Raw genomic sequence first — 26301 nt, forward strand, 5'->3', positions numbered from 1 at the left:
CTTTTAGGTCCAAAGGCTGGGCCTGCCAAAATTCTTTTTTTTCCTGCTAGGAGTTCCTCTTGTTAATAGCAAGGCCCGGAACACATGTATAACACAATACCCTCCTCGGGTGACAACTGTCACCTCGATTGAGCCATGTCTCCCCTACAAAGTATGAAGAACAGTTGTAATTATTCCTCATTTGGGAAATGAAGAAACTGAGGCCAAGTAACATCAAGGGCCACACAGCTAATGAATAGAAGGAAATACAGAAACTCAGAACCGGACTCATTCATTCATACCCATGCCTTCTATTGTATCCCTTTCACTACAAATCCTGAAGGGGCCATCAATTCCTGACCCCAATATGGTGAGAAGACATTATACTCATATTACACCCTAGTCCTGGCTCCGTACCCCTCTCCACCCAGTGTCCTTGGCCATCCGGCTGACAAGAGCATCCGTTTCCACCACCATCAGAAAGAACCCCGGGGTCCGTTTGCTCCTAGAACTCTACAAACAAATGTGTCCCCATCATATCCCTAACTGTCCTGGGTCTCCTCAGTATCCAGCCTGACTTCTGTTCTTTCTCATCTCAGGTCGCCAAGAACATGAGAGCCATGTGCTCCCTCGCCCCTTCCTCTTCATAGCCAGTCCTCTCCCTCTTCAAGCAGAAAGGAATATTCTCTGCCCCGTGGACAAGAAGGCTCCATCCACCTCTCTGGCCTCAGGCAATACCACCGACGGGATCCCACCAGATATTCGTGATCAAGATTCTGGAGAGCTGTCCAGCACTGCCGCCACCCACTCTGTTCCCTCGTTGCTACTTGTCACTGCGTGGCATCCCCGGCAAAGGCGGGGGCTGCTGCAGCCCCTCCTGGCTGTGGAGAAGCTCCCTCCCCGCTCCCAGAGACTGCCTCAATGCCCACTGGGTGATGGATCCTCAGTGGGGTCTCTTGAGTTCTAGCTCCTGGAGCACACTGTGCAGAGTTTGTATTTTTTTAAATAGTGTTCATAAAGAAATACCTACCACCCTCTTCCCCAAGATGTGGGGGAAATTATCTCATTATCTAGGCCCTGCTCTGCTGTGTACCTGAGCCACATTTTGCTGCCTTGGCTTCATTAAAAGTGTTTTGACAACATTGTAAAATGACTATAACTCAATAAAAAATGTTTAAGAAAAAAAAAAGTGTTTTGGAAGAGCAGAGACTGTGCTCCTGTTTGGCTGGGTTTGGTCGGGGTTGTTGTCGCCCGGCTACGGATCACTAGCCTGGCAGAAAGAAACTGAGACGTTTGTCCATGATGACGTTCAGGGAACCTAACTCAACAAGCTGCTTAAGTCAACCTCTTCCTGGAATAACCTCTAAAAAAATCCACTCAGAAGGCTGTGCTGGGGGCCAGGCAAACCCACTTAAAAGCTTGGTCCCTGCTCCTCCGTTTTCATGCCACACCACTGGGCCACCCATAGCCGGACGCCCAGACACATGGGTGGTAATGACCTACAGTTGAAATTGGGCAGACAGGGACCACCCAGCAAGTGTCCCCAAAAGGCCACCCACTGTCTCCTGCCCTCCTAGAATATTTCCTTTGCCTTCCCTCTCAGGCTGGATTCACAATGAAACTGTGCATTGCTCTACAAATTCATGGTTGGGGACCACCCACCCCTCCACTGCCTGGGTCCCCATTCAAGGCCCAGCCCCTTGGAGTGCCCAGTCAAGGAGCCAGGGAAGTGGGTAGAAGACTGACTACTCCCACCACCCTGGTTGTGAGAATGAGGAGAACAAAGATGAGCTCTCTCTCCTCAAGCCCAGGGACTCAGCCAAGGAGACAGATGTCTCGAGCCCTCACCTAGAGGACAGGAGGTGGGATTCTCCTAGCCTTTCGTGGGGTCATGGGCACTGACGGGAACACCCCCAGAGACCACTCAGGCATCCACCTCACAATTACAACTAATAAGACTGAAGCTCAGTGCTTACCATTCCCCCAGGGTGGGAAGGGATGTGTCTCTGACCACACCAGCCAGAAACATGCAAATCCTTCCAGCTACAATTCAGGCCTGCTTCTTTTCACAGGGATGGAGCCACCAGCTCGGCAGGCCCCTGCCCTCCCTGAGCTCCACAGTTGGAGCTGCCTCCAGCACCACTCATCTCTGATTCTGTGGCTTCTATAGAAGTAAGAACCCCGTCCATCTCCCGCAGCACTCCCAAGGGTAGTCACAGAAATCCCACTTCTCCCTGAGCTGCCTCACGTACAGCCCAAATATAAGTGGCCTTAAAGATCACTAAAGGGAAAGGTCTCAGAGGAAATCACATCATAGCAGGTCACTCACTCACACACAGGAGGACAGGTACCACCTGCGGGAAACTCAAAACTGCCTCCTCCTCCTCAGTCTAACACAATGCCGGAGATCCCACCACTGGGAATTTCTTTTAATTAAAGCATCCTCTTCCCCATGTTAAATGAAAATGTGCCTGGGAGGGTTAATAGAGCAAGCCTTTATCAACTGTTAAAAACTTAAGGCAAATTAGTTTGTCTTTTTTTTTTCTCCTAAAGTAGTAATCCACTTTGGTCTGTATACTAAAGATCCAGGCAAGGAACGTGTGGGTGGCTGGGGAGACACGTCTGCTCCTGAGAGTTGGCTGCAAAGATGCTGGGGCTGAAGGGGACACAGGGCTTAGGACAAGGGACAGGAGCAGGGACCCTGGAAGGCAGTGAAGGGGCCAAAGACAGACCCTTCCAAGACCTCGGAGGAGGCCCAGGGAGCCTAAGGAGTCATGACAGTCCAGGGCCCTGAGATGGCAGGGCCCCATGGACACTGGACCCGTAGGGCCACCTGAGGACCTATGAGATGATGGGCAGCAGTGGCTAGGGGGACAGCAGTGGCGAGGGAGCCACCCAGACCCATGGAGGGAGTAAGACCCACCCTTCCAGGCCCAGCCCAAGCCGAGGGTGACGAGGGCTCAGGCAGGTGGGAGACCATCTGGAAAGCAGGACAGCACTGCCTGTGAGAGGGTCCCATCTCAAACCAGGGGGTCCTTGATCCCAGCAAGAACCTTGTCTCAAGACTGAAGCAGTTAGCCGACAGCCAATGAGGGCCGAGTCAGAGGGCAGAGCAAGCGGGTGTGCTGAGCAGGTGGTGCAGAGGGGCCACTCATCTTTGTCCACTCTGTTCTCATGTCTGCCCAGGCCACCCTGGGGGTGTCGGAGGGAATTAAAGCAGCCTTGTGAGGAGGCACAGGGGAAGGGGGCCCATGCCCACTAGGAGGGGCAGCACTGGGCTGAGGGCCCCTGCAGAAGATCCCCTCAGTGCAGTAAGACACCAGGCCTTGTTCAACATGGAGGGAAGAGGGAAGAGGCTGCTAAGGAAACCTGGATACAGTCATGAGTCCATAAGGAGGCCTAGCCCTGAGGAGACACAGTCCCTATGAGCAGGGACCAGCCTCCAGGAGGGAAGGTCACACACCATCCCCTGGGAAACATGTCACCCAGGCCAGTTGTAGAACAGATTTCGCTGGACAGACACCCTACTGCCTGAAAAGACGTAAGTACAGGCCAACCCTGGAGGCAGAAGAATGGATTGCATGATTGCTTATAACCCCAGGCCTAGGGTTCTAGAGGATTCTCCGACACTTCACCCAGAGACCTGCCCTCTGAGTAGAAATGGAATCACAGTCCAGTCAAGAGAAGGCTAAGCTGGTGTGTGCCTCAGAAACATCCAGGTGGGGTCTTCAGTCCAAGAGAGCAACCCCTCTGCTAAGACCTACCATTGGAGAGGCGCCATCTGAGTCTTGAAGGATTGTTTGTCTTCTTGGTTTTCCCATGAAATCCATCTTCTCTAGGGTCACACATAAGCCCTTAACATATATCACTTTAACTATCAGGTAACATCTGGGCAAGAAAATCCACTCAACCATGCGCTCCTTGGGTTGGGAAGTGTATCTTATCTTGTTCATCCGTGTGTCTGCCACACCTAGCACAGTGCCTGGCTCACAACTAATGCCTAAAATACACTTAACCAGCAAGTGAACAGGTAAATGATTAGGGCCATCAGGCACTGGGGAGGGGGCCCAGCTACATGTGTTGCAGGGGAGCCAGTTGGGGGCGGGAAGCATAAGAGAAAGGAAAGTGGGGATTAACAGGTGAGGTGGCCCGGTGAGCCACTATTTCACAATTTAGCCAAGAGTTAAGAGTACACCTCTCAAGAACTATCAGGAAAAGCAAAACCTGAGTGATGGCCCCGTGGTCAGTGCAGCCCCCAGGCGGGCACTAACCCAATAGAACCTGGAGGATGGTTATTCTGGGAAGACACAGAGCTTCCAGAAGTATTGCTCTGGTCACTGAGGGACCATATCAAGGTTCAGGGCTAAAGGCCACATTACCGTTCACTTCATTTTCTCCACATGTCCTATCTTAAAACTCCTTCTAGGGGTGGGGGGAATAATAGACCAGTGGTAGAGCATGTGCTTAGTATGCAGGAGGTCCTGGGTTCCATCCAGGACCTCCATTTAAAAACAAAACAAAACAAAACAAAAAACTCCTTCTCCAAACTACCTCCTGGAGCAGTGTGTGGGAAGAAGGGCTTCTGACAGAGGGGTGGGTCTGGGGCCGGGGAGCAAGCCGCCTGCAGACCCGGAACTGTCACTCAGTAAGTCCACTGACTAGCCAGGAGGCTGCAGACTGGCCGGTGCCCTGCCTCTGTGTAAGGCCACCTGGGTTTCAGGCCTCATCTCACCCAGACACACACATGAGTAAGGCTTCCTCTGAGTATCACACAGAGAGCTATATTTTGAAATTAATAAGCAGGTCAGACATTGAGTCAGTAGCCAGAAGTAGGACAGGAAGTGGAAAAAGTCTCCCACTTCCTGGCAGGTGTTTGGGGGCCTGGGGCCGCCCCGCCCATTTCCATGACATCATGGCTGCCAAGCGGGGGGGCCAGTGGGGCGCCCTTTGAAGCTTTCCCGCAGAAGCCACATCCTCTGGAAAGAAGAGTTAAAAATACTGAGTTAGAGATAGCATCGCCCCGGGCCACGTGCCAGGGCCGGGAGGGCTGCGCCGTTACACCACCGCGACCGCAGGTGCGACAGGAAGGCGGCGAGCTGGGAGGGGCTGGCGGCGGCACCCACGCCCACAGCAGGCCGGAGGTGCTGCACACCCCGCTGCAGAGAAGCACCCCCACCCCGCCTCTGCCCCCCATCCGAGCCCTAAGATCAAACCTTGATCTCACCCGATTAAACCCTTGCTTAATACAAGACACGCCCTCGAGGCTTATGTCCAGCCCGCCCTCCGCCGGAGGTGTGAGGGCCACATCTGCCTCCCACAATGGCTGGGATTGGTTCTCCTAGAAAGATCCTCCTCCTACTCCAGGTTGGGGTTGAGGTGCTGGGTGATGCTTCTGATGGACATCTGCCTCCCAGGGACCAAGGGCACTAGGATCCAGGAGGCCAGGAGCTGGGGAGCTGTAGAAGGAAGTCCAGAACCCGAGACCCCAAAAACGCCGGGCCTGGATGTCCTGCTCTGTGGTAGTGTCCCCAAGAACCCACCTGGGGGCAGCAGCGTTCCACCAAAGAGGCCTCTTCTCCCTTCGTCTGCTTATTCTGGGGAAGGAAAGCCCCCAAAGCTGAGGAAAACCCCTTTTCAGAGGAAAATAAAAGGACAGGAGACTTCACTGCAGGAGCCAAGTCCCTGCCCTTTGCCTGTCACTGCACTGGGCTCTGGTCGGCATGATCCTATCACATCGCATGGAGGAATGAGGGTGTAGGGTCTGGCCCCGCAGGCAGCAGGGGGCACTACCTGCCCAGGATCACCAGGCTCCCTGTGAAGAGCACTAGAAGGGAGCCCCGAGGGAGGAGCTGGGGGAGCTCCCTGGGGGCCCGGAGAGAGTACTGGATTCAGAATTAGGGAGCCTGGGCTGATGGCCAGGATCCACTAAGCCAAGGACCTTGTGCCTTGGGCAGCTCACTAACTGCCCACAGCCTCAGTTTCCCAGGGGGTCAGTGCTCAGTCACAGGGTAGCTAAGAACCAAGGATTCTCTCACTGTGCATCCCTGCCAAGTGCCAGACACCAGCCCCAGGCCCTGGGGATTCAGTCTCTGTACAAGATGTGGACTCCACACAGATGACGCTCAAGGACAGGCAAAACTAATCACTAGTGATGGATGGTGGATGCCTCTGGGGTGGAAGGACTGACCAGAAAGGGGCACGAGGGAAACTTCTGGGTGGTGGAAATGTTCTGCATCTTAATTTGGGTGATTTCCACGGGTGTATACACATGTCAAAATGAGTCCAGCTGTACACCTAAGAATTGTGCATTTTAGCATATGTAAATTCCCATTAACAAACATATAGAGTTTCAGCTTAGGAACTGACATGCAAATAAGGGAATGCCCAGAAAGATGATCAGAGAGCCTATGTTTGGGTCAGTTGGTCTGGGTCAGGGTGGACCACCTCCGTAGGATAGAAGTGGGGCTCCTGCTTCAAGAAGCTGGCACCCAGGGGAGCCTAGGGCTCCCTGCCCCACCAGTGGGTCGCTGTTGCCCACAGTGGATGACCACTTCTCCCTTCACTATGGCCCCAGGAGCTTCTGATTACACCGCCATGTGCATTTTGTTGCCCCTTCCATGACTTCCAGCTTCTGGGAGAGCTTGATGGAGGGGAAATTACAGAACCAGGAGGCCCTGGCAAGGCTGTAGCCAAGCTTCTGATCAAAGCCAACACTCCTGGCCCCAGAGCACTCCAGGCCACCCAGACCCCTCTCGTTGCATCATCCCTGAACACTCTTGCTTCTGATTGCCCCTCTCACCCTCTGGGGGCCTCTCTGCCTTCAGAAGGGCCCCCTTGAGCCCTGGCAGGACACAAGGTCTGAAGGAATGAAGGCAGACCACCCTCTGGCTGACAGCTTCTCTGGGCAGCCACCTTCTCACGCCAGAACACCCTCCATTCTTCCAGGTGGGTTCCACCACCTTGGGGAAGAGGGCAGCCCATTCTCCCTGTTTGCTCCAGAAATGCGAGCAAGCTCCCATTCCAGAGGCAATGGGATGCAGGAAGAGAGCCCTCCCATTTTCAAATTCTTTCAAAAATCCCACTGAGAAGCAGAAAGGGTACTTGTCTACCCTTTCCCTGAACCACCCACACAAAATTCAGCCAAGGAGAAAAAAAGAACCTATTGGGGAAGAGCATATAAATGTGAGACAAGGCTGGAAGGACTTAAGAGAGTTCAAATAAATGAAGGGCTGTGGTTCAGAAAGTGGTCAGCAAAGGGTCTCCATTTCATGCCTCCAAGCCTTGATGGGAGGAAACTGGGTTAACATTGAAAAGGACTTCTTTCCAGTGGAGACAGCAAGACACTATTTTTAGCAAACTCTAGGGCGTCCTTGCTTCTCCTTGCTGACCCAAGTCATTCCAGTGATTTACCAAGGGACATGGGTGGGGTGGCATCCTTATCTGGAATCTTTACGAAGAATATCGTGCATCTGTACAACACCAAAGCCAACGTGAGCTCCTCTGCTCTTGACTGTAAGGCTAAGCAGTAGGCAGAGGATTCTGTCCCCCTCTGAGGAACCGGGAAACAGGTGAAGGGGATCACTTGCCATCACAGTGAACTAGGCTCACATCAGCACCAGACTCAGATCCCCAGGCTCTCCTCCAAGCCCTGTGGACCCCCAAGTCCCAGACGCAGCCATCACGGAGGAAGGAGCAGGAAAGGATGAGGGTCTCAGGAACCCCCGAGACTGGTGTTTTGTATTCTGCCTGAATGGCCCTTCCATCTTCCGTGACTCTGCCCCTACTTGATCGCCCTCTGGCAAAACTGAGCCCTGTACACTTACTTAGGAGACAGACACTCCCTCAGTAAATGTTGGTGATGTTAGTCATCTCCTGAGGCAGTACTTTCTGCACAAGCAAACTCCATTACTCAATCACATGACAGTGAGAGTTAGTAAAGCAATATCTAGGTTCACTCTGCCCAGCCAGTCCCAGGGTGGACACTTGCCAGCTGTCAGATTTCAGCCTAAATGCCTCCTGCTTAGAGGTCTTCCTCGACCAGTGTCTCAGTAGCCCCCTCCCCCTCCCCATATGGGATCACTACCTAGTTTCTTTCCTTCACTCCACTTACAGCAACGCGATTCTATTTATGTGCTAATTTGGCTCTCTTCCCAACTAGAACTTAAGGCTCAGAAAGGGAGGCACCTTGTCTGTTCTGATCACCTCAGTAAGTCCGGTACCTGACAGAGCAGGCACTCAGAGATTTTCTAACTAAATGATGGAGTGAGAGAAAGAAGGAACTCCTCCACCGGATGTCTTTTATTAATACCCTGGAACTAGATTGGGGTAAATTGCTGGTAACTGTTGAAGGCGAATGTTAGGTATCTGCAAGTTTATCTCTTGATGTGCCTGCGTGCGTGCGTGTGTGTGTGTGTGTGTGCGCGCACGTGTATAAAATTTTCAACAATAAAAAGTTTAAAAAACAAAATTGTTCATCCTAGGATTTAAAAAGGTAGATCAGGTCTGAATAGCAGCCCCTAGGGATGTCTCTAGACCCCTGGGGATATCTTTCTCCGAGGAAGAAGAAAACCTGACACTGGCCACCACAGTCCTTTAGCTGAAAGCCAGTACAGCTGTACGTGCAGCTGATGGAGAAAAGCAGAATGTGCGGACAGTTCTCAGCATTTCTGACGACTGCTCTGAGGGTACCCATCCATGTGCAGGGCAGTTGCATTAACGAGGCACTGTCGCTCACATTTTGTGGGGACAACAGTGTGAAGTATTATTGTCCCCATGCTTATTACATCATTTATCTCCTTCAAAGCCTAATCCAAAAGCTTTGGAATCAGACAGAAAAAAGATTCAATCTGTAACACTGCAGTTTGAGTTTCCACTTCCTCATCTGGAAAAGGAGAAGACCACCTCCTTCCTTGTGGGACTATATGGAAGCAAGTAACAGGAGTACACAACACCACACCAGACACATGGTAGGCGCTCAGTGCTAGCTACTCACTCCTGGCCAGCAAGGCTGGGTCTTACCTTTCGTCATCCCTCGCACTGTGTAGCACGGCGCCTGGGTGACTAATTATTTGCTAAACTTTAAAGACAAAAGGTCTACAGAAGGTCAACAGACAGCAAGTGACAGAACAGGTCTTTGAATCAATACCTTCCAAGCAAGCAAAGTGCTTTCAGCAGCACCAGGCTGCCTCTCTGGTGGCTTGAAAATACACCTGTTTCATCCCACTGACAGAAGTTTTGCATGAGCTTGAACCCACCCATTAATTCAACCTAAGCAAAAATTTTTTTAGTTCCTCACAAGTCCTCCTCCTTTTTTCTCATTCCCTCATCTAAGATCCTTGTTCTGTGAAGTTTTGTCTTCCAGCGCAGGAAAAATCCAACTTTATTTGTTAAATTTTTTTAATGAAATCAGTAATTGGAAAGTTAGATAGTGCCCAAATTTGTCTAGACGCCCAGAGCCGCCAAGCCCAGATGGGAGGACAGGTCACACTGAGTTTGTACACCAGCTCCCCAGCCCGATAACCCCCAGTGCTGGTTTGCTGAGCCTCCAAAATCCGAGAGCAGGCCTCTCTGACCTCCCCAAGTATTTCAACCATCATAACAAAAATGTCTTGAAGCCTGAGATGAAAGGATGTGATCAAAGGGGCCAAAGGTCTTGGCTGCTAAGCGAAGAAAACACAAGAGATGGTTTCCATGTGATACGGGGCAGGAAATGTGTGGGCAGAAGGGGCTCAGGGCTGGGCTTCCCGCCACTGCAAAGAATGGTAGGGAACAGACCATGTACAGTGGCTGTGGCCGATGGCTTCCGGCCCGACAAAAAGAGCACAGAAAATAAAAACAAATCCACCTCATAAAGGTGTTGAACTAGAGGCAGCAGTAAATGCTAGGACAGACCTCACTCTGGGTTGTGATGCTGACAATCCACTCTTTCAACCTGCTGCATTGGGCGCCCGTGTGTAAGGCCCAGGGAGAGGCACCATCACAACACAGCCGGCGAGACTGGAAAAGGCATCTAATGAAAAGTCTACCCATCCTGGTTCTGTGCCTCTCATCTACCATGTCTTTAGCTACTTTAGCTTAAAAAAACAAAAAACAAAAAACAAAAAAAACCCTAAGACTCAGAAACTCAACTACAGGAGCAGGGTGGGGATGTAATGCATTTTTTTAAACTTGAATAGCTCCATAGCTAATTCTTCTGCATAGAGAATTGTGAACCACTGAGCAAGTGAACAGAAGCCTAAAAATGAGTCACTTGTAATGAGCTTTTAACTCAATTTAAACTCAAGACTCCAAAATGCTTTTGCCCGATTGCAAATGGTGAAAAGATACACCAAAGATGAATGTTTCCCACTGATAGTCACTGGCTTGGGTAAATCACCTCTGAGAGAACAGCTAATCCAGTAAGTGGCAGCTTAGTACCCACCCCATGTATCTCAAGATCATTGGCAGACATCAAACAAAATCTGTACATTGAAGGCTCTGAAAATCGTAATGTCTTCCTTGATAAAATTATTATTATTATTCCCAGTTTTCAACCCATCTGTAAGTTCAGATGCTTTTCTTATTCAAAATACTTGCTTTATCTATGAGACCACAAATAATCCAGAAGCCTCCTGATAAAAGTCACATATCTGTACAAAGAAGTTTCAAAGCATATTAAATTGCTCAGTCATAATTTCAGTGAACTAGTATCCTTTGGAATGGCAAACCATGGCCCAAGAACCAACAGCCTGTTTTTGTACATGAAATTTTATTAGAACACTGATGTGGCCATTTATTTAAAACAGCTTGCTGGCTCCTGATCTAGGGCTATTCTCAAACTTCAGTGTGTCGAAGTTACACAGAGAGCTCATGAACAGAGGTCCCCCTCCAAGCTTTGTACCAAGTTCCCAGGTAATTGCGAGATGCACCAAAATTGGAGAACCACTTGCTCTAGATGGGTCCTTCTCAAACTTTAACACACACGAGTCCCCTGCTGACTGTGTTAAAAGATTCCACTTCAGTAGGGTCCGGAGTGGGGCTAGAAAGTCTCCTTTTCAGGTTAAGATCCTACGTGATGTCAGTACTGCTGGTCAGTGGGCTGCACGCTGAGGAGCACAAATCCAGAGCAGTGCTTCTCCAGTTTGGCTGCACGTTCAAATCTCCCGGGTAGCTGTACAGAGTGCAGGTGCCACCCCTGAAGATTTTTATTTCATTGGTCTGGGGTGTGTCCTGGGCATTAAGACTTCATTTCTAAGTTCCCCAAGTGATTCTAACGTGCAGTAAGTTGGAAAACCTCGAGAGCACAACTCGCCATCTCAGGAGTCAGCTAAATTTAAACAGAGGAATTCTCACAGCACCCAGGATGGGAAGAGGGCTGCCACCACCGCACACGTAAATACGCCTAGACTCCAGCCCACAGAGCTGCTGTTCCACCCAAGCCATGTCACAAACTCTGATCTCAAGCAACCCAATGAGGACCTACCTAGTGAGGATGGGAACCCCTGAGACAATGGTAAGGACGAAATGAGAGAGCATCTGTCTGTGCAGGTGGTTTAGAGAGTAGTGTATGCTGTAAGCAAGCACGCACACCCCTCGCCCCCGCACCGGCTGCCGGGCTCCCCTTACCCCGTCTCAGAGATACTTATTTCACTTGTCATCACGAAATCGCGTTGAAGCAGATATAAATGTGGAAGCACACACTTAGTTTAATTTCTAACAAAGTGCTTAATGATGCAGTTCCGGGAATGCATTGTGTCGTAAGAGTGGAACCACCTGCGACAACTGAAGGATTAGTAGAGGATTACCCGCTCCGGGGAAGAGACAGAGGACTGTCGGTTCCCAGGGTTGTCAGCACTGCCTTTTGTCATTAACTTCAAATACACTTAATGAAAACACAGAGGTAGAGTCACAGTTGCAAGTTATCGACTCATAAAGAGCTGTGCACAGAAGATTGAAGGAAAAAAAGGATTTTAATACCAATAAAGAATAAAAACAAAAAGCAGAGCCAGAGGCATAGGAAGGAGTGGCATGGAGTTTTTTAATTTGAAAAGCGAAAAGGTTACACTTAATGCACTTAGTGGAAGGCAGAGGCTGTGCTAATAAATGCTCGTTACAAAGTTGTTCTGACGGAGAAGCTAGGGAACTGCAGACCAAATCAGAGTTGGTAGCAAGTTTAAATCTGAAGAAAATCCATGTGGCCAACAAACTGCCATCTCAAGAGCTCTTATCCGGGGGAAATCAAAAAGGGAACCTGAAAGAAAGAAGCAGACAGGTAAGAAGATATATCCAAGGTTTTTTAAAATATCTTGTGATGCTACAGACAGGACCTCAAATCCTTCCATCTAAATTCTAACCCCACAAACACAGTTACAGGGTTCCCAAATTCTGGACAGTATTTAAGCCCAGCTAGACCAACCAGAAGAAAGCAAATATTTTTCACAGAACCTTTTACAGAGGCATCCAGAAAAATTAATGTTCAAATTTGAATTCCAAGCACACCAAGGCATAACTGACTAGGAATGTCAGGCGTGCGTTCTAACGTCAGCTCTGTAATTAATTAGCTACATGACTTTACATTAGTCACTCTGACCTCTCCTGCCCAAAATCTCTGACTGAGAGGGTTGCAATTTAGCCTAAAAAGCTTTTCTGGATTTAGAAAGCTTATAAAGCACTAACTTCCGGTTTGGGGGAGTTGGGGGGGGACAAGAATTCAAAAGAAAGTAGAGAAAAATTCCCAGTCTCAGATTTGACAAAGGACCGAAACAGAAGAAATAATTGTGTTTTCATTAAAGGTGAGATTATTTTTGACAAGAAAGAGGTGGAGAATAACTCCAAGAGAGGTAGCCACGTTGGTGCCGGAGTCAGGGGCACAAGGGTGTGTAGCTGGAAGGTGGAGCCCAAGCCCTGCCCTGCAAACACAGGCTTCCTTTCCTACGTCCGCCCGGGAGGGCTGCCGACCTGGTGTGCCCCAATGCAGTGTGGCCAGAAGGTGGCCCCCTGGCTCTGGGGGCCCCACTGTCTCTGGCTACAAGCAGCCAATTTTCCTGCAGTGCACCATAAAAACACTACCGTCTTCTATGTGTGTCATGACTTGAAAAAGGCTGGGAAACACTACCTTTCAGAAGAGCTGGGCTACCCCAGCAGGTAAAAAGGCACCATGTTATTTTGTGTCTTGCTTCAGGTGACCCGGAGATGCTAGCTTCAGAGTTTAAAGGAAAGATCTTAAACTTCTAGCCAGATTGCTCTTATTTCACTAACAAATGATATTTAGAGAAATGCTATATAGCTGCAGACTATCCCTACTTAAGTGCAAAGATGAAAAATATGTAAAACAAAAAGCAAAACCGGGGAGCAAACGCATCCACAGTGCCAAAAGAACAAACAGACCTATTAAAATTCACCTATTCATCCCATCAAATTCCTTAAAGCAAACTCTCTGACAACAGACTATGAACTAATAACACCACATCAGTTCTAATGTCCAAAGTGAGAAAGGATGAGAACACAGGGACGTTTCAGTGAAGAGCCTTGACACATTTAGAATTATAAAATAAATCCTCTTTTATTAGAAAAGTCAAGTTTTGAGAATATATGATATTAAAACATTTAAATCTAAGACACTGGGACTGGTCCGTCCAAAAGGCAAAAAATGACTCATGAGAGTAAGTCTCTTTGATAGTGGTTTTCAGAAAATTCTATTTACATAGATCTGCTCCCTTCTTTTAAAGCAAAAATATATTTACAAGACAGTATTCTAAAAGCAGAGGTTCAAGGATTCTTTGAAATATTAGCTGAACAAAATTGGACTGTTCGCCGGCTCAGAAGAATGATTTTAACTGTTGACCAGGAGATAAAGGTTTCAGGAAACTGACTAATAAAATTTCCTCCCCTGATATCAAGACATGCAAAGTTGAAGACACCTACTGAGAAGAGTTAGCATGACTTCTTCTCTATTCACCCAAGCAGGGAAGATAGTGCCATTTGACCAGCCTGTTCTCATCATCTTAAGAGAAAGCAAGGGACAACACAAAGAACTGTTAAAAATAATTATTCTCTGTAGAGATACAAAACAGGATGTCAGACAGGGTCATTTCTCTTTGGGTCTGTATTCTTCCCAGCACTGTCTCTATTCAGACAGCAGCACTGAGCTCAAATACTGATTTTCCTTCAAATCCACCTCATCCTGGATCCTGGTCACCCAATTAAAACAGAAATTAGAGACAATGTGAATCAAAGACCATTCTGCAGAAACTCTCGGTGCAGAGCACAATGTGAATCCCTACAATTTCAGACAGCATGGATTGTGTATTTCTAAAAATGAAAAAAGCTTTAGAGATCAGCTAGTCTAATCCTCTCAGTTTATAGATAAAGATACTGTCACCTAAGAGTTTTATGATTTGTCCAGAGCTGTGCTGTCCAACACCATAGCCACTAGCCACAGGTAACTATTTAAACTTAGTTAAAATTAAATAAAATTTAGAATTCAGTGCCTCAGTCACTTAGCCACATTTCACATGTTCGATAACTCCATGTGGCTAGTAGCTTTCATACTGGGCAGTACAAACTTAAGATTTCCACAATGCAAAGTTCTGTTGGAGAGCACGGGTCCAGGGTCATCCTGTCTGGAAAAAGTCAGGTCTCCTGATCTGCACTCTTCTCCATTTCTTCTGGATCATATTAAAGATGACCGACTTTGCAGAAACATTTTAGATAGCCTGTCTTCATCCTTTCTTATCAACCTCTCCGAGAGAAGCAAGTTTAATACTGTTCATGAAAACCTTCTAACAAGATGTATATATTCATCATCCAAAAGTCTTTGAATGTAACAGAGAGGAAGCGATATAAACTTTGGAGTCAAAACATCTGTTATCAAGTTCCCACCCAGTCACTTATTAGTTCCAGGCCCTGGACAAGTCAACTTACATTTCACCAGGGTTTAATGACCTCTTGTGCAAAATGGGAATACCACTATCTGCCCACCTCCATCACGGAGTGGGCCATGAGGGTCACATGGGTTGACATGTGTACACGTGTATGTGGAGCATATGTGAGTCTCGCAAGCCTGATCATGTAATAACTGTAAAACATTTGACAAATGTTGCCTACTTCTGTAAAAGGCCTTAAACAAACATTGTGCATTTTGCTATAGGCAGTCACACTTTAACTTTCCACCTCCTGTGATGGATGGTGAAAGTCTGGTAATGGATAAAAAGCAACAATTGAAGAAAAAAAGCAAAAAGGGGGGAAAAAAGCAAAGCTCAACTGAGGATGCACACAAACAGCACAATCCTCCTCGAACAAGAAGGAATGCTTTCATCAGAGGCTCTAACAGCTGCAAGAGAGTCTGATGAACATCCAGGCCAATCCCTTTCCTTGTGCAGATAAGGAAACTGGGGCTCAGAGACAAGCCTATTTGTCCACTCAACTAGTTAACACAACAAGGTCTACAGTGTAGGTCCCCCTCTTCGTAGCCTCACACTCAAGTCCCATCCCATGGCCCCACATATGAACTGTTTCCTTGGCTCCTTTCTTCCACAGCACTTTCCACATGTCTTAGTATCCATGGAACTAATGATACAGCTATTTTATACATCATTTTCCTGCAGTTGAGAATGATTTATTCATTCATACACTCAATAAACATGGACTGTGACCCTGTACTAAGCAAGCTCTGAGGTCCCAACCCTTAGGGAATTTTAAAAGTCCACTGGGAGAGACAGGAAAGTGAATGAATAGCTTCATAATAATGTGGTAAGTGCAGCATTAGGGGCATGCATGCAGACCCTGAGGGCCCTCAGAAGAGGCTCCTGTGCAACCTGGGGGTGGATGACTCGCAGTAGGAATCATCTGAGACTCAGGATGGAGAAGGTAAGACCAGGAGTTACAGCCACAATTAACTTCATAAACACAAGTCTACTTAATATTCTTTTTTTTTCATTTCTTTTCTTTCTTTTTTTTTTTTTGTAGCTTTAAGTGGACCAAATACAAAATAGAGCTCAGTCACCAGTTAGAGAGTCATCAATTATCAGTTTTTTTAAGTAAATAAAATAAGCAGATTCAAGGTTTTAAGACCAGGTAAAGAATTAATCTCACCCTCCAACCAGGGAAAGGGTGGGGCTGAAAAAAGATTATGCTGTGCTAATTTAAAATACTTCCTACAAATTTAGAATAGTTCCCTTTTTGAGAACTTATTTGGTGACTAAACCTACTTCAGTATAAGGTGAAATGTCACAGAGAACATGATATAGTAACTAACCGGCACCCCACCAACAAAAAATTAAAAGATGACTGCCCGTGGGAGGTCATGTTCAGAGCAAAAATAGGTCTAGAATAAACCAAAAAGGGAGCTCCTGAACTGACAAGAAAAGGAAACAAAACGTAAATGTGTGGGTCTTCATGCACTTGGTCTTCCCTATGTAACCAAATCCTAGAGCCGCTTACAAGGTTACATGCCCTTTTGTGCCTAAGTCGACACTGCCCACTTCTGGCCAGAATGTAAAGCAACCCCCTCCCCCAATATCTATGCCCACTTGGACCTCTGCTGCCCTCCTGTGACTGGAAAGAAATTAGGTTTCATCACAAAGGTATCTGTGGTTTCTTCCCCCAAACTCAGCTTCTGCTATGCTTTGTAGTACATGCTCTCAGCAATGAAACGTAGAAGCCACTAGGTGGCAGTAGAGCCTAAGGAATAGCATTTAGATTCCCCTTTAGAGGAAATTTTCTGGATTACCACAGTGCTTTACTGATGAATTCGAAAAGCCAACAGCAACTGCTTGTTTGTAAATAGTACGGTTTACCAGGGTTATGTTCTGCCCAGGCCAGAAGCCCCCTTGTCCAGCCAGGATTAAACACTGAATTTTCAAAGACCCGTGGGAGAGCAGCCTCCACTATGAGAACAAAGCAACACTAACAGGGCTTCAGCACCAGCTTGTGGCAAACAGTCTCCCCCAGGCTGAGCACACTTCCAGGCTCAGGGCTGTCCCTTCATCAAAGCCCCATTCACTTTTCCCTCTGATCCAGGGCCCACGTCATCAGGACCTTTCCTTCCCAAACTGTGACCCAATGTAGCTATGTCCCCCCTTTTCTTCATTTCCCTTCAGAATGCCTGAGACAGGCTGACATTTTCTGAAAAAAATTTCACAAGGAGACATGGAAAAACAAAAGGAAATATTTACAGACAGCATTTTAATTTTTAAGTATTCAAATCTACTGAACTTCTGTATCATACATTCCCCCAAAATAGATTTACTACCACCGAAGGGCCAAATGCTGATCACCATTTCAGATGTGCATGGCTTCTCCCGACTCAGAAGCTCACTAGGAGCATTTTTCACTTTTGCATTTTCATTTTTATGATCATCTAAAACAATATGATGTGTCTACTTGACCACCGGGATAGCCACCCTCCAAGCAGTGCTGCCAACCGGACAGCTTTTACCACAGGTTTCTCACACGGCCATCTTTGGGCATGTTTTCAGGAGACTGCAGAAGTCTGAAGCGTGGAAAAGATCGTGTTAACAGATCTAGGTTTGACATTAGTCCTTGCCAAACAAAACTGCTGTGAATTTCAAGCCTTTCCAGATCTGGGACTGGAGAGGGACTCAAAGGAACATCAGCTCAATCTATAAAGTGTTTAATCTCTTCAAAACCAGTACATTTCAGGTGGTGGATACAGGAGGGTGTTTGTTATATTATTCTCTGTACTTTTTTGTATTTTTTAAAGTGTCATAATATAAGCAAAGAAAGTAATAAAGGAAAGGACTGTGGTAACTTTTTAAACATACTTCTTTAACTGTGCAATTGTCAAATACTTTATAATAAGCAACTTTAAGCAAAAAGATATTAAAATTTTTTCTTTGACATCAGACTGGATTATTAGACATAAGATTTCCCACAAGGCTCTCTGTTTCTCGTCTGTAAATGGAATTAGCAAGACTATCCTCATGCGGTTGTTTTGAAAATCAGACACAGGAGAAGCACTTAAAGCCTGGCCCACAGAGAGCCCTCACTATCTGTTAACTTCCTTCCTTCTCCTTGAATAAATTTCTTTAACCCAATGCCATTTTCTTTAGATCTCCCTTTTTCAGAGTAGCTGCTTGTTTTAAATGTCACCCCCAAATTCATGGAAGTGCCGTACACTACAGACGTTTATTCTTTTTATACTCGACTCTCAACACACTTGGCAAATACGGAGAATGTGTTTTGTTCTGCCATCTGAGTTGATATAAATATTGAAAACGATTTTAAAAGTGTTTTAGCACACTGCACACAGAACTGAGTTAGCAGCACATAAAAAGGGCCAACTGAGAGCAGGACGGTATAGAACGTGTCAAATGATGGATGCCTGTGAAAATCCCCCTAGGCGGTCCCCCCCCCCCCCCCCCCCCGCCGCCAGAAGAATTTCTCTGAGTACACTGTCTATAGAATGATTTAACACTGCAGCCTCGGACTGGAAGACTCTGCTAGACCCGGGGCCCATAATTCCCAGCTGAACAGGTGGCCCAAGGTCGTTAACATGGTCTGCAGTTTGCAGTTTCGGCTGAGCCTGCTTTTTTGTCTCTGTTTTTGTCATAATTTTGAAACACTAAGCTCTCTGCAGCAGAGTCCTCCTCCAATCACGACAGTCCTAGAAAATAATTTTTCATGATTTGGTATCTCCCTGATCCTAGAGAACACCCTGGAACTGTTTGCTCTACCGTCTCCTTAAAGCATACACCATGACTCATCTAGAAATAGCAAGCAGAGAAATGGAGTGTAAGGAGGTCAGGAGGCTAATGACCTTTCCAGCAAGGCTGCTGTCAGAGCTCAAGGGTTACTCATGATGTTTTCAGGTCAGCGAAGGTCAATGTTGGTGGATGAGTTTTCTAATTGTCCTCAAGAACTGTCATTGGTCAGACACCCCATCTGTGGCTTCTGCTTCCAGATGGCACCGCGGCTCCCTCCTCTGGACTCCCACAGCGCTTTGCTCAGGTCTTGCATGTGGCTCTTGCTGCTGTGTTTACATGCCTTCTCCCCTTCTAGACTGTTCACTTCTTGAAGGTAGGAGCCACATTTTACTTTTCTTTGTACTCCCAGCATTGAGGCATTGACTGGCACATGGGGGAGTCCCGATCAGGTCTCCAAAGAGTTCAATTGTATTAGGACAGTAGAAAGAAGTGGTTCTCAAACTTTTTCACTGATATAAACCATCTCTGTCAACTTACCACTGCCAAAAATGAAACCTTATCTGAACTAACAGAACTGTTTCTGAGGCAATATCAATAATGGAAAAGATCTGTGTAATATATAAAGTAGCTGATTAATTCATGCCAGAAACTGAAGTACACTCATTGTCACTTTATTGCATTCACCTTGTCCATGGTTGCTCTAACTCTTTTATTAGATTTCTGATTAGTACAAAAATGACAGCCTTCCAAGTAGTGATAGAAAGAGACTGGTCCTGGGATATTCTTCCCCCTAACAGGATAACGTTGCCTAAGGTTCTCTTTTCTCTACCCCAGTAATTGCAACATACAATTTTGTAGTGGAAAGGCAAAGAATAGAGTGCATTCACTCATCAGGAAGCTACACGGGATCCCAGAAAAGCACTGGGCCAAGAGCACCGCTGGACTAATGCGCTACCCTGCAGCCACTTGGCTGGGGAAAGCCGCTGGACTGCTCTGGACCTCTGTTTTCTTACATATAAAATAAATGTTGACATACAGTTTGTTGATCTTTAGTCATGCAATTCTCAGAGCTTCAGGATTCTGCTTAGGAGGGAAGGATGGAGAAGAGGCCATACCACGCATGAAGAACCCAAGTAAAGAGGGCTTTTCAATTTTTGTCAGTCAAAACAACTCTGGCCCACTGCTGTTTTATATACTGAGATTCTGTATGAGTTTACCTAGAAAAAAAGAGCTCTATTGCTAAAAAAGGAAGACTGGAAAATGAGTCAAATGGTATCTCATCCTATATTTTAAAGAGTTCTCCCAAGCTGGTCCAATTTTTCCATTTATTTTTAACTTAGCACATACATTAGCAAACAGCTATCATCACCACTCAGCAGACACTGGATGTCACTCAGGTGTAAGCACTATACTAGGTACTTCGTGGACAACGGCCCAGCATTTCAAGTCCTCTGAGATCAAAATTAAAAAAAAAAAAATTACAAAGCAAATCTAAAAGCAAAACCTACAATTTATGTCTCTTCCAAGATCTCGGAGTTATTTTCATGGAGTTACTGGTGCAGAAATTAATGTATTAGTTACAAGCAAACTCTCATTTTCTGTTATCTTAATGATTTGCAGAACAGTGACTAGAGAAGGCAATGACCCAGAGCGGCAACACTGATGAATCAGGATGATATTAATGCATACTCTGCAGGCGGATATGGAAAATTCTGCAAATGTCTTATCAGCAATATGGGAACCCTGCCAACCATGATCAAAACCCATTCAATTTCTATTCCTAAAATCAACATTATGGGACAAGGGCTATGATCATCACTTACATTTTTCTAGTCTCCCACTCCTCAATTAAGTAAACGGGAATGATTCAGCCAACGAAGTTCATGACAACAAGGTGCAGGATGGTGCTGGCAAACAGAAAATCAGCAAAGGCGCGCTCCGGGGAGATGCCTTGGAAATCCGCTTTGTTCTGTGGGTTGATTTGTATTCTCAGACAAACTGTACAAGAAACAAAACACAAAAATGACTATCAAAAAGTATGAAACAAGTATGACTAATGAACATACACATACTCTATGAACCAACAGTTCTATTCCAACAGAAATGACACACAAGTCCATCAAAAGGCAGTTACAGGAATGATACCCATGACAGCCCCCACCTGGCAACAACCTAATGTCCATCAACAGTAAAATGGGTAAATCATGGCATCCGCATGCAACAGAATACTATATAGTAATGAAATGAAAAGGAACTTCACAACTGGATGAATTCCACAAATACAATGTCGAGGAACACAACACAATCCAGTTGCAAAAAAATACTTGCTGTATGATTCTATTTACATAAAGCTTAAAATTGGCAAAACCAATCTACGGTAATACGAGTCAGGATGATGGTCTTTATCTTTCACGGGAGGACGAATGACTGGGAAGATAGACAAGAGGCCTCTAGGATGCTGGTAATGTTCTCGATCTGGGTGGTAGGTGGCTAAAAGGATGAATTTTAAAATTTGTCAAGTTGTTCACATAAATTTTATGCTGTTAATTGTTAAAGGGAACAATATGACTTCTCAGAGTTAGGCTAAAACCCGAAGGCATATATATATCTTTATGCCTGTGACAAATGATTACAGTACTTAAGAAAACCCAAATTTGCTTCAAGCTAGCATCCATTCTATCACTATCCAAAAAAAAAGCAATGAACTGAGATCAAACCCAAAGGTCAGAAAACTACCAGACCACTTCTCCAGAGTCCATCACCATGGCAACAGTTTTCATTATACTTAGACATGCAGATACTGAAGCATCAGAGGCACCTGGACCCTTCAAAATATGAAGGACACTGACTGAAGCAAGGGTGACCAATTAAAATCCTGCTGTGGAGAGTATATATTGGTTCATCCATTTGGAAGAGCAGCTGGCAATATCTATTAATATTTAAAATGTTTTTACCTTTGATGAAGGAATTTATCTTACAGAACAAAGACATTCTAACAGCACATTTGTAAAGTTAAAAAAAAGTGAGAACAGTCCAATGTCATCAAGGGGCTTATTTAAATAAATTACACTACAGGCATGCCATGAAATCCCATGCAATTATTCAAAAGAATGAGATGAATTCTCTATTGGTTGACAGGTAATATATCCACCACTGTCCTCAACTGGACACCGGTTTTAATGGGGAATTTGAAATTTGGAGTTTATCCCTTGTTCTGCTTGTTGGGAAGGGAAAGCTTGTACCTGTTTATGGTATGGTACAGGTACAACTGAAACACTGTGCTGAGAATAAAGGAAAGGAGGAAATACATGAGAGTGAAGAGAGAAATTATGAAGCATTATTTTGGAAAAGCAAACATATTAGGGAAGTATTACGGAACCACTGACAGGTTCCACTGAGTGCCTATCTGTGCTCCTATTGTTGCCAGTACAATCACAGCACTATATCCATGTTTACTTGTCTGCATTTCCCACTAGATTATAAACTCTGTGGGAGCGGAGACCATGTCTGTGTGTTTCACAGTTGAATCCTCAGTTCCTTGGCAGAGAACCAGGCAGATAGTTGTTCAATATTCCTTAAATTATTACAGGCATGCTCACAATTTTACATACAGTGTTAAGTACAGAGGATGCAGAGATGAAAAGAGCACTAAACCAGTTCTGGGTAGTGAAACAGGAACACAGGGGAAAGACCTAAATCTTAAGAGCCAGGGAAGGGTTCCAAAGGGAAGCAGCACTTGAGCTGAGATGTCTAGGAGGTGAAGGACTTTTCCAGGCAGTTGAATACAGATAAAATAGCTTAAGACATCACAGCACGTTCAGGGAATAACAAGTAACTCAATAATGCTGGAATACAAAGCACAGAGGATGCTGAGGCAAGAGATGAAGCTGGAGATATGGGACCAGATGATGAAAGAGCCTCTATGCCATGAAAAAATTTTTTAATTTTTCTCTGGGAACCACAGACAAATTTTATGTGGGGAGTGGCACAATCACATTTGCAAGTCAAATCAAACCTGCAGACACAGTGAAAGAGGGACTGGAGGGAGGGAGACCAGAGGCTGGGAGATCAATAAGGAAGATTACGGTAGTCTAGATGAGAGATACTGAGCGCCTGAGTGACAGAGGATGAAGAGGTAGCAATGGATATGAAAGAGATTGAGAAACAGGGCTCTCAGGCATAAGGCTGACAAACCTCCAATCTCTTAGGATAACAGTTATGGGCCCAGAAATTCAACAGATAATTCCCAAAGAAATGCTGGACCCCAGTCCACACAGCCTAAGAGCTCACATGAGAGAAAAACAAAAAAAAAACACTCTGAATTAGGCCTCCTCACCTTTCAAATTCAAAGTGTTTTTGGATTTGTAAACTGGAGGAATAAAACTAATTTTTAATCCACAATTATTTCATATAGATTAGAAAACAGAGCAAACCAAAGTTGTGAAATGACTTAAAAGCAAATTTCAAGATCAAAGACTTATTTTAAGGACAGTCAATGTTTTCCACTTATCCCTCCTAAACAGCACTCTGAATGAGCAAAAAGAGGGATTCCAGTGAGGTAAAAAGGAAACTATGAGGGGTGCCAGCACAGGGAGGCAACCCTAAAAAGGGGACAGATGTCCTCCTCTAGAATGTCTAACCACAAGATACACAGTCAGCTGCTGAGGATGCATGAAATCTGTCTGGAAGAAAAATATTCTACCTCTCAAGCCCTTTGAAAGCCTATTGGCTTTAAAATATAAAATGTTGATCAAGGGAGGAAAAAAAAAAGATTTCTCAATAGCAATTTTCTGCCTCTGGCTCCTTCCTGAAACCATGGGTAAGTCTCCCAGTCATGAAGAAATAGAAAACCACATTTTCATTGGACCCAAATAACACCAGGCTCTTTAGAAAATGTGGTAGCATTCTATATTGATTTACAATGTAATGATTAATTTCTAAAGAGCATATGCATATAACACATGCAGAAGGAATGCAAGAGATCAGACTACCAAAAAGAAACTAAGGGAACCAGACTTTTAAAACTTTTCCCTCCAATTCATCCTACACACTAGCACCAATTTTAAATCTCTCTTTTACTCAAATCTTTAAAAAAAAAAGAAAGAAAGAAAGAAAGGAAGGAAGAAAGGTCCTTAGATGCATTCCTATTACCTACAGGATAAAATTCCTTGGCCTGGCACTCAAAGCTCTAGCATCCAGCACTACTAATCCTTCAACGTAATCTCCTACAATTCCCTTTCTCAGCCAAACTGGCCTCTTCCTTTCTCTTCCCATAGGGAAGTTAGAAACCGCAGCACCAGAAACAGGTACAAGCTTCCCCTTCTCAACAAATAGAACAAAGGATAAACTCGAAATTTCAAATTTCCCATTAAAACATGTATCCAGTTGAGGATTTGGGCTAACGAATGGCAGCGGTGGACTTAGTAAGGTCAAGGCTGTGGAAAGATGTGCAAATGATACCCTTCCAGGGCAACTATGAGTTGTCATGAATCTCTTCTTTTCTTGAAGCAACTTACATTTCTCTGGCCCAATGACCTGTTGTCTAACAGCTACAGAAATCTTGATTCCCCCATAAGGACTCCACTATTAAAGGGCCCTTTCACTAGGCATTCTCTTCAAGGACAAGCCATCAGAGGAGAGAAGGGAGTCTGCCAATTCAATTTTAGCCTCAAAAACAACACTTGGCATAAGGAAAAACCATCTGCTCAAAAAAATCTTCTGACTTTTACCACACCAATCATCTATAGCTCTAGTCCACACCACTCTTCTGCAAACCACACCCTTCCATATAGCCCTGAGAAGTCATTCTTAGCCCTAGAAACTTATGAAGCCAGGGTGACTTCAGCAGAGAGAAGGCTTTTTTTAAATCAGTTTTTAGGCCCCACCCTATTCCTACTTTTCCAGATCTAGAAAACAAAATCAGACATTCTCAAGATTCCTTCTCCTGTCTAATAAAATTCCTGGTCATAAACAGAATTTGTAGGGAGGAAGGGGGAGTCTAGAGCAAGGAGAGTGATGTCTCTGATGTATCTGATGATGATAACATATAAACTCCTACAGGCCAGGATAGTGCCACAGAGAACCAGGTCCTGATCATCTCAGACAAAATTCAAAGATGATACAGGCTACCTCTGCAACTCCAGATCAAGCTGGCACACATGTCCTTAGGCTTATTTTAAGTTCTAAGAAACAGAGACGGCAGAGTATCTCTGGCATGAGTCTGAACCAGCCATCTGAATGTGTAAAAAAATCCTATAGATTGACAACTTTAAGCTGTAATTAAATCTCCACTGTAAATGAAGTCTCCACACAATTCTAATGTTGTATTGTCTGTGCCCCAATTACACTGTATAAACTCGTTGAATACAAGGAACATACAGATGTATCCTCAAAGCTTTTACCATATTTTACCCTGTATTAGATTCAAAATATAGTTGACAACCTTATGATGAAAAAAAGAAAAACCGCGAATTGTAGCATGTTCTTCAAGACATGGAGCAGGAGATATCAGTGACTGGAAAGGTTCATGGGGTACAGGCACCTATAAATTGTACTGGCTAACACTCCCTGGGCCAAGCCTGGGCTCAGTATTCACTGAATCCCTGTAGAGGAAGAATGGTCAGATTTTGGCAAGAATTTATGGAGACAGCCAGTTCTCATTACATATGGCAGTCTACAAGGTAACAAATTTGCTGTAAATCAGAAAGAATAATAAAGCTCAAATAGAACTATGTGAATGAAAACTAAGCTCAGCATAGTGAAATAACTTCAGAGTGGGTCCATTTTAAGTCTATCAACTTTAAGGTTGTGTTAAAGCTAAGTGAAAGTTGGGAGGAAGGGATAAAATAGGAGTTTGGGATTAACAGATACACATTACAATACATAAAATAGAGAAACAACAGGACCTACTGTGTAGTCCAGGAAACTATATTCAATTTCTCGTAATAAGCCATAATGGAAAAGAATCTGAAAATATATGTGTGTGTGTACGTGTAACTCAATCTCTTTGCTGTACACCTGAAACTAACATTGTAAATAAACTACAGTTCACTAAAAAATAAGTAAAATTTTAAAAAGAAGTTAAGTGAAAGTTGGAATGGAGTTGTCCCTGGACAAAACAAAGTGAACTGCATCACCAGGTTGAGCAGCAGCATTAAGGTGGTTTCTAGATTTACTTCCAGCTCCTCGGTGGCTCTTTGGTATAGTCCTGACAAACCTTTCTGAGCCTCCATTTCCCCATTCACAAGAAGGCAATACAGGATCCTCTCATCACGAGGCGGTCTGATAAACACAGACGAGTACTGTGGGAATAAAAGCAGTGCATCAAAGTAACACATTATTACTGAGATTACTTATAGAATCATTACCCGCTAGGATGAAGCTCCCCACACAAGAGATGAAGCCCGAGAGGAAAGAGTTGAAGGGGAAGGTCCCCACGAGGAGACAATAACCGAATTGCAGCGCCCCGGTCAGTAATATATACAGGAGGTAGGCGTCCAACAACTTCAGACGCTGAGGAGTGGAGCTCAAGTACTCTTCTAGGAACCGCGAGATGACCGACAATACCGACGCCGACATGGCTAAACGCTCCAAACTCCGGCGGGCGTCCCCAGACTCCTGGCGGACCCGACCACCACACCGGATGTGACGTTGGCGCATGCGCACCTCTGTAGCCCAG

General features: G+C 45.3%; 1 protein-coding gene and 1 gene segment (V, D, J or C); one reads left to right on the forward strand and one right to left on the reverse strand.

Annotated features, from left to right (window-relative positions):
* Positions 1-1186, forward strand: part of LOC105096961 (T-cell receptor alpha chain constant-like) — a 356030-nt gene extending 354844 nt beyond the window's left edge. The window contains exon 7 of the C gene segment in view: positions 579-1186.
* A 10789-nt stretch (positions 1187-11975) lies between these two features.
* Positions 11976-26301, reverse strand: DAD1 (defender against cell death 1). The gene is made up of 3 exons (XM_010989409.3): positions 25991-26301; positions 20447-20621; positions 11976-12208 (listed from the first exon to the last, which is right to left on the reverse strand). The coding sequence occupies exons 1-2, from the start codon at positions 26280-26282 to the stop codon at positions 20491-20493; spliced, it is 423 nt and encodes a 140-aa protein (XP_010987711.1). The 5' UTR covers positions 26283-26301; the 3' UTR covers positions 11976-12208; positions 20447-20490.

This window comes from Camelus dromedarius, chromosome 5, assembly GCF_036321535.1.
Source record: "Camelus dromedarius isolate mCamDro1 chromosome 5, mCamDro1.pat, whole genome shotgun sequence".
NCBI classification, from domain to species: Eukaryota; Metazoa; Chordata; class Mammalia; order Artiodactyla; family Camelidae; genus Camelus; species Camelus dromedarius.

Excerpts from the sequence above, each read along its gene's own strand:
- DAD1 (XM_010989409.3), bottom strand. The coding sequence starts at position 26,282 with ATGCGCCAACGTCACATCCGGTGTGGTGGTCGGGTCCGCCAGGAGTCT. Across the intron at positions 20,622-25,990 it reads GGGGAGCTTCATCCTAGCGG|TTTGTCTGAGAATACAAATC; the intron begins GTAATGATTCTA and ends TTTCTTGTACAG.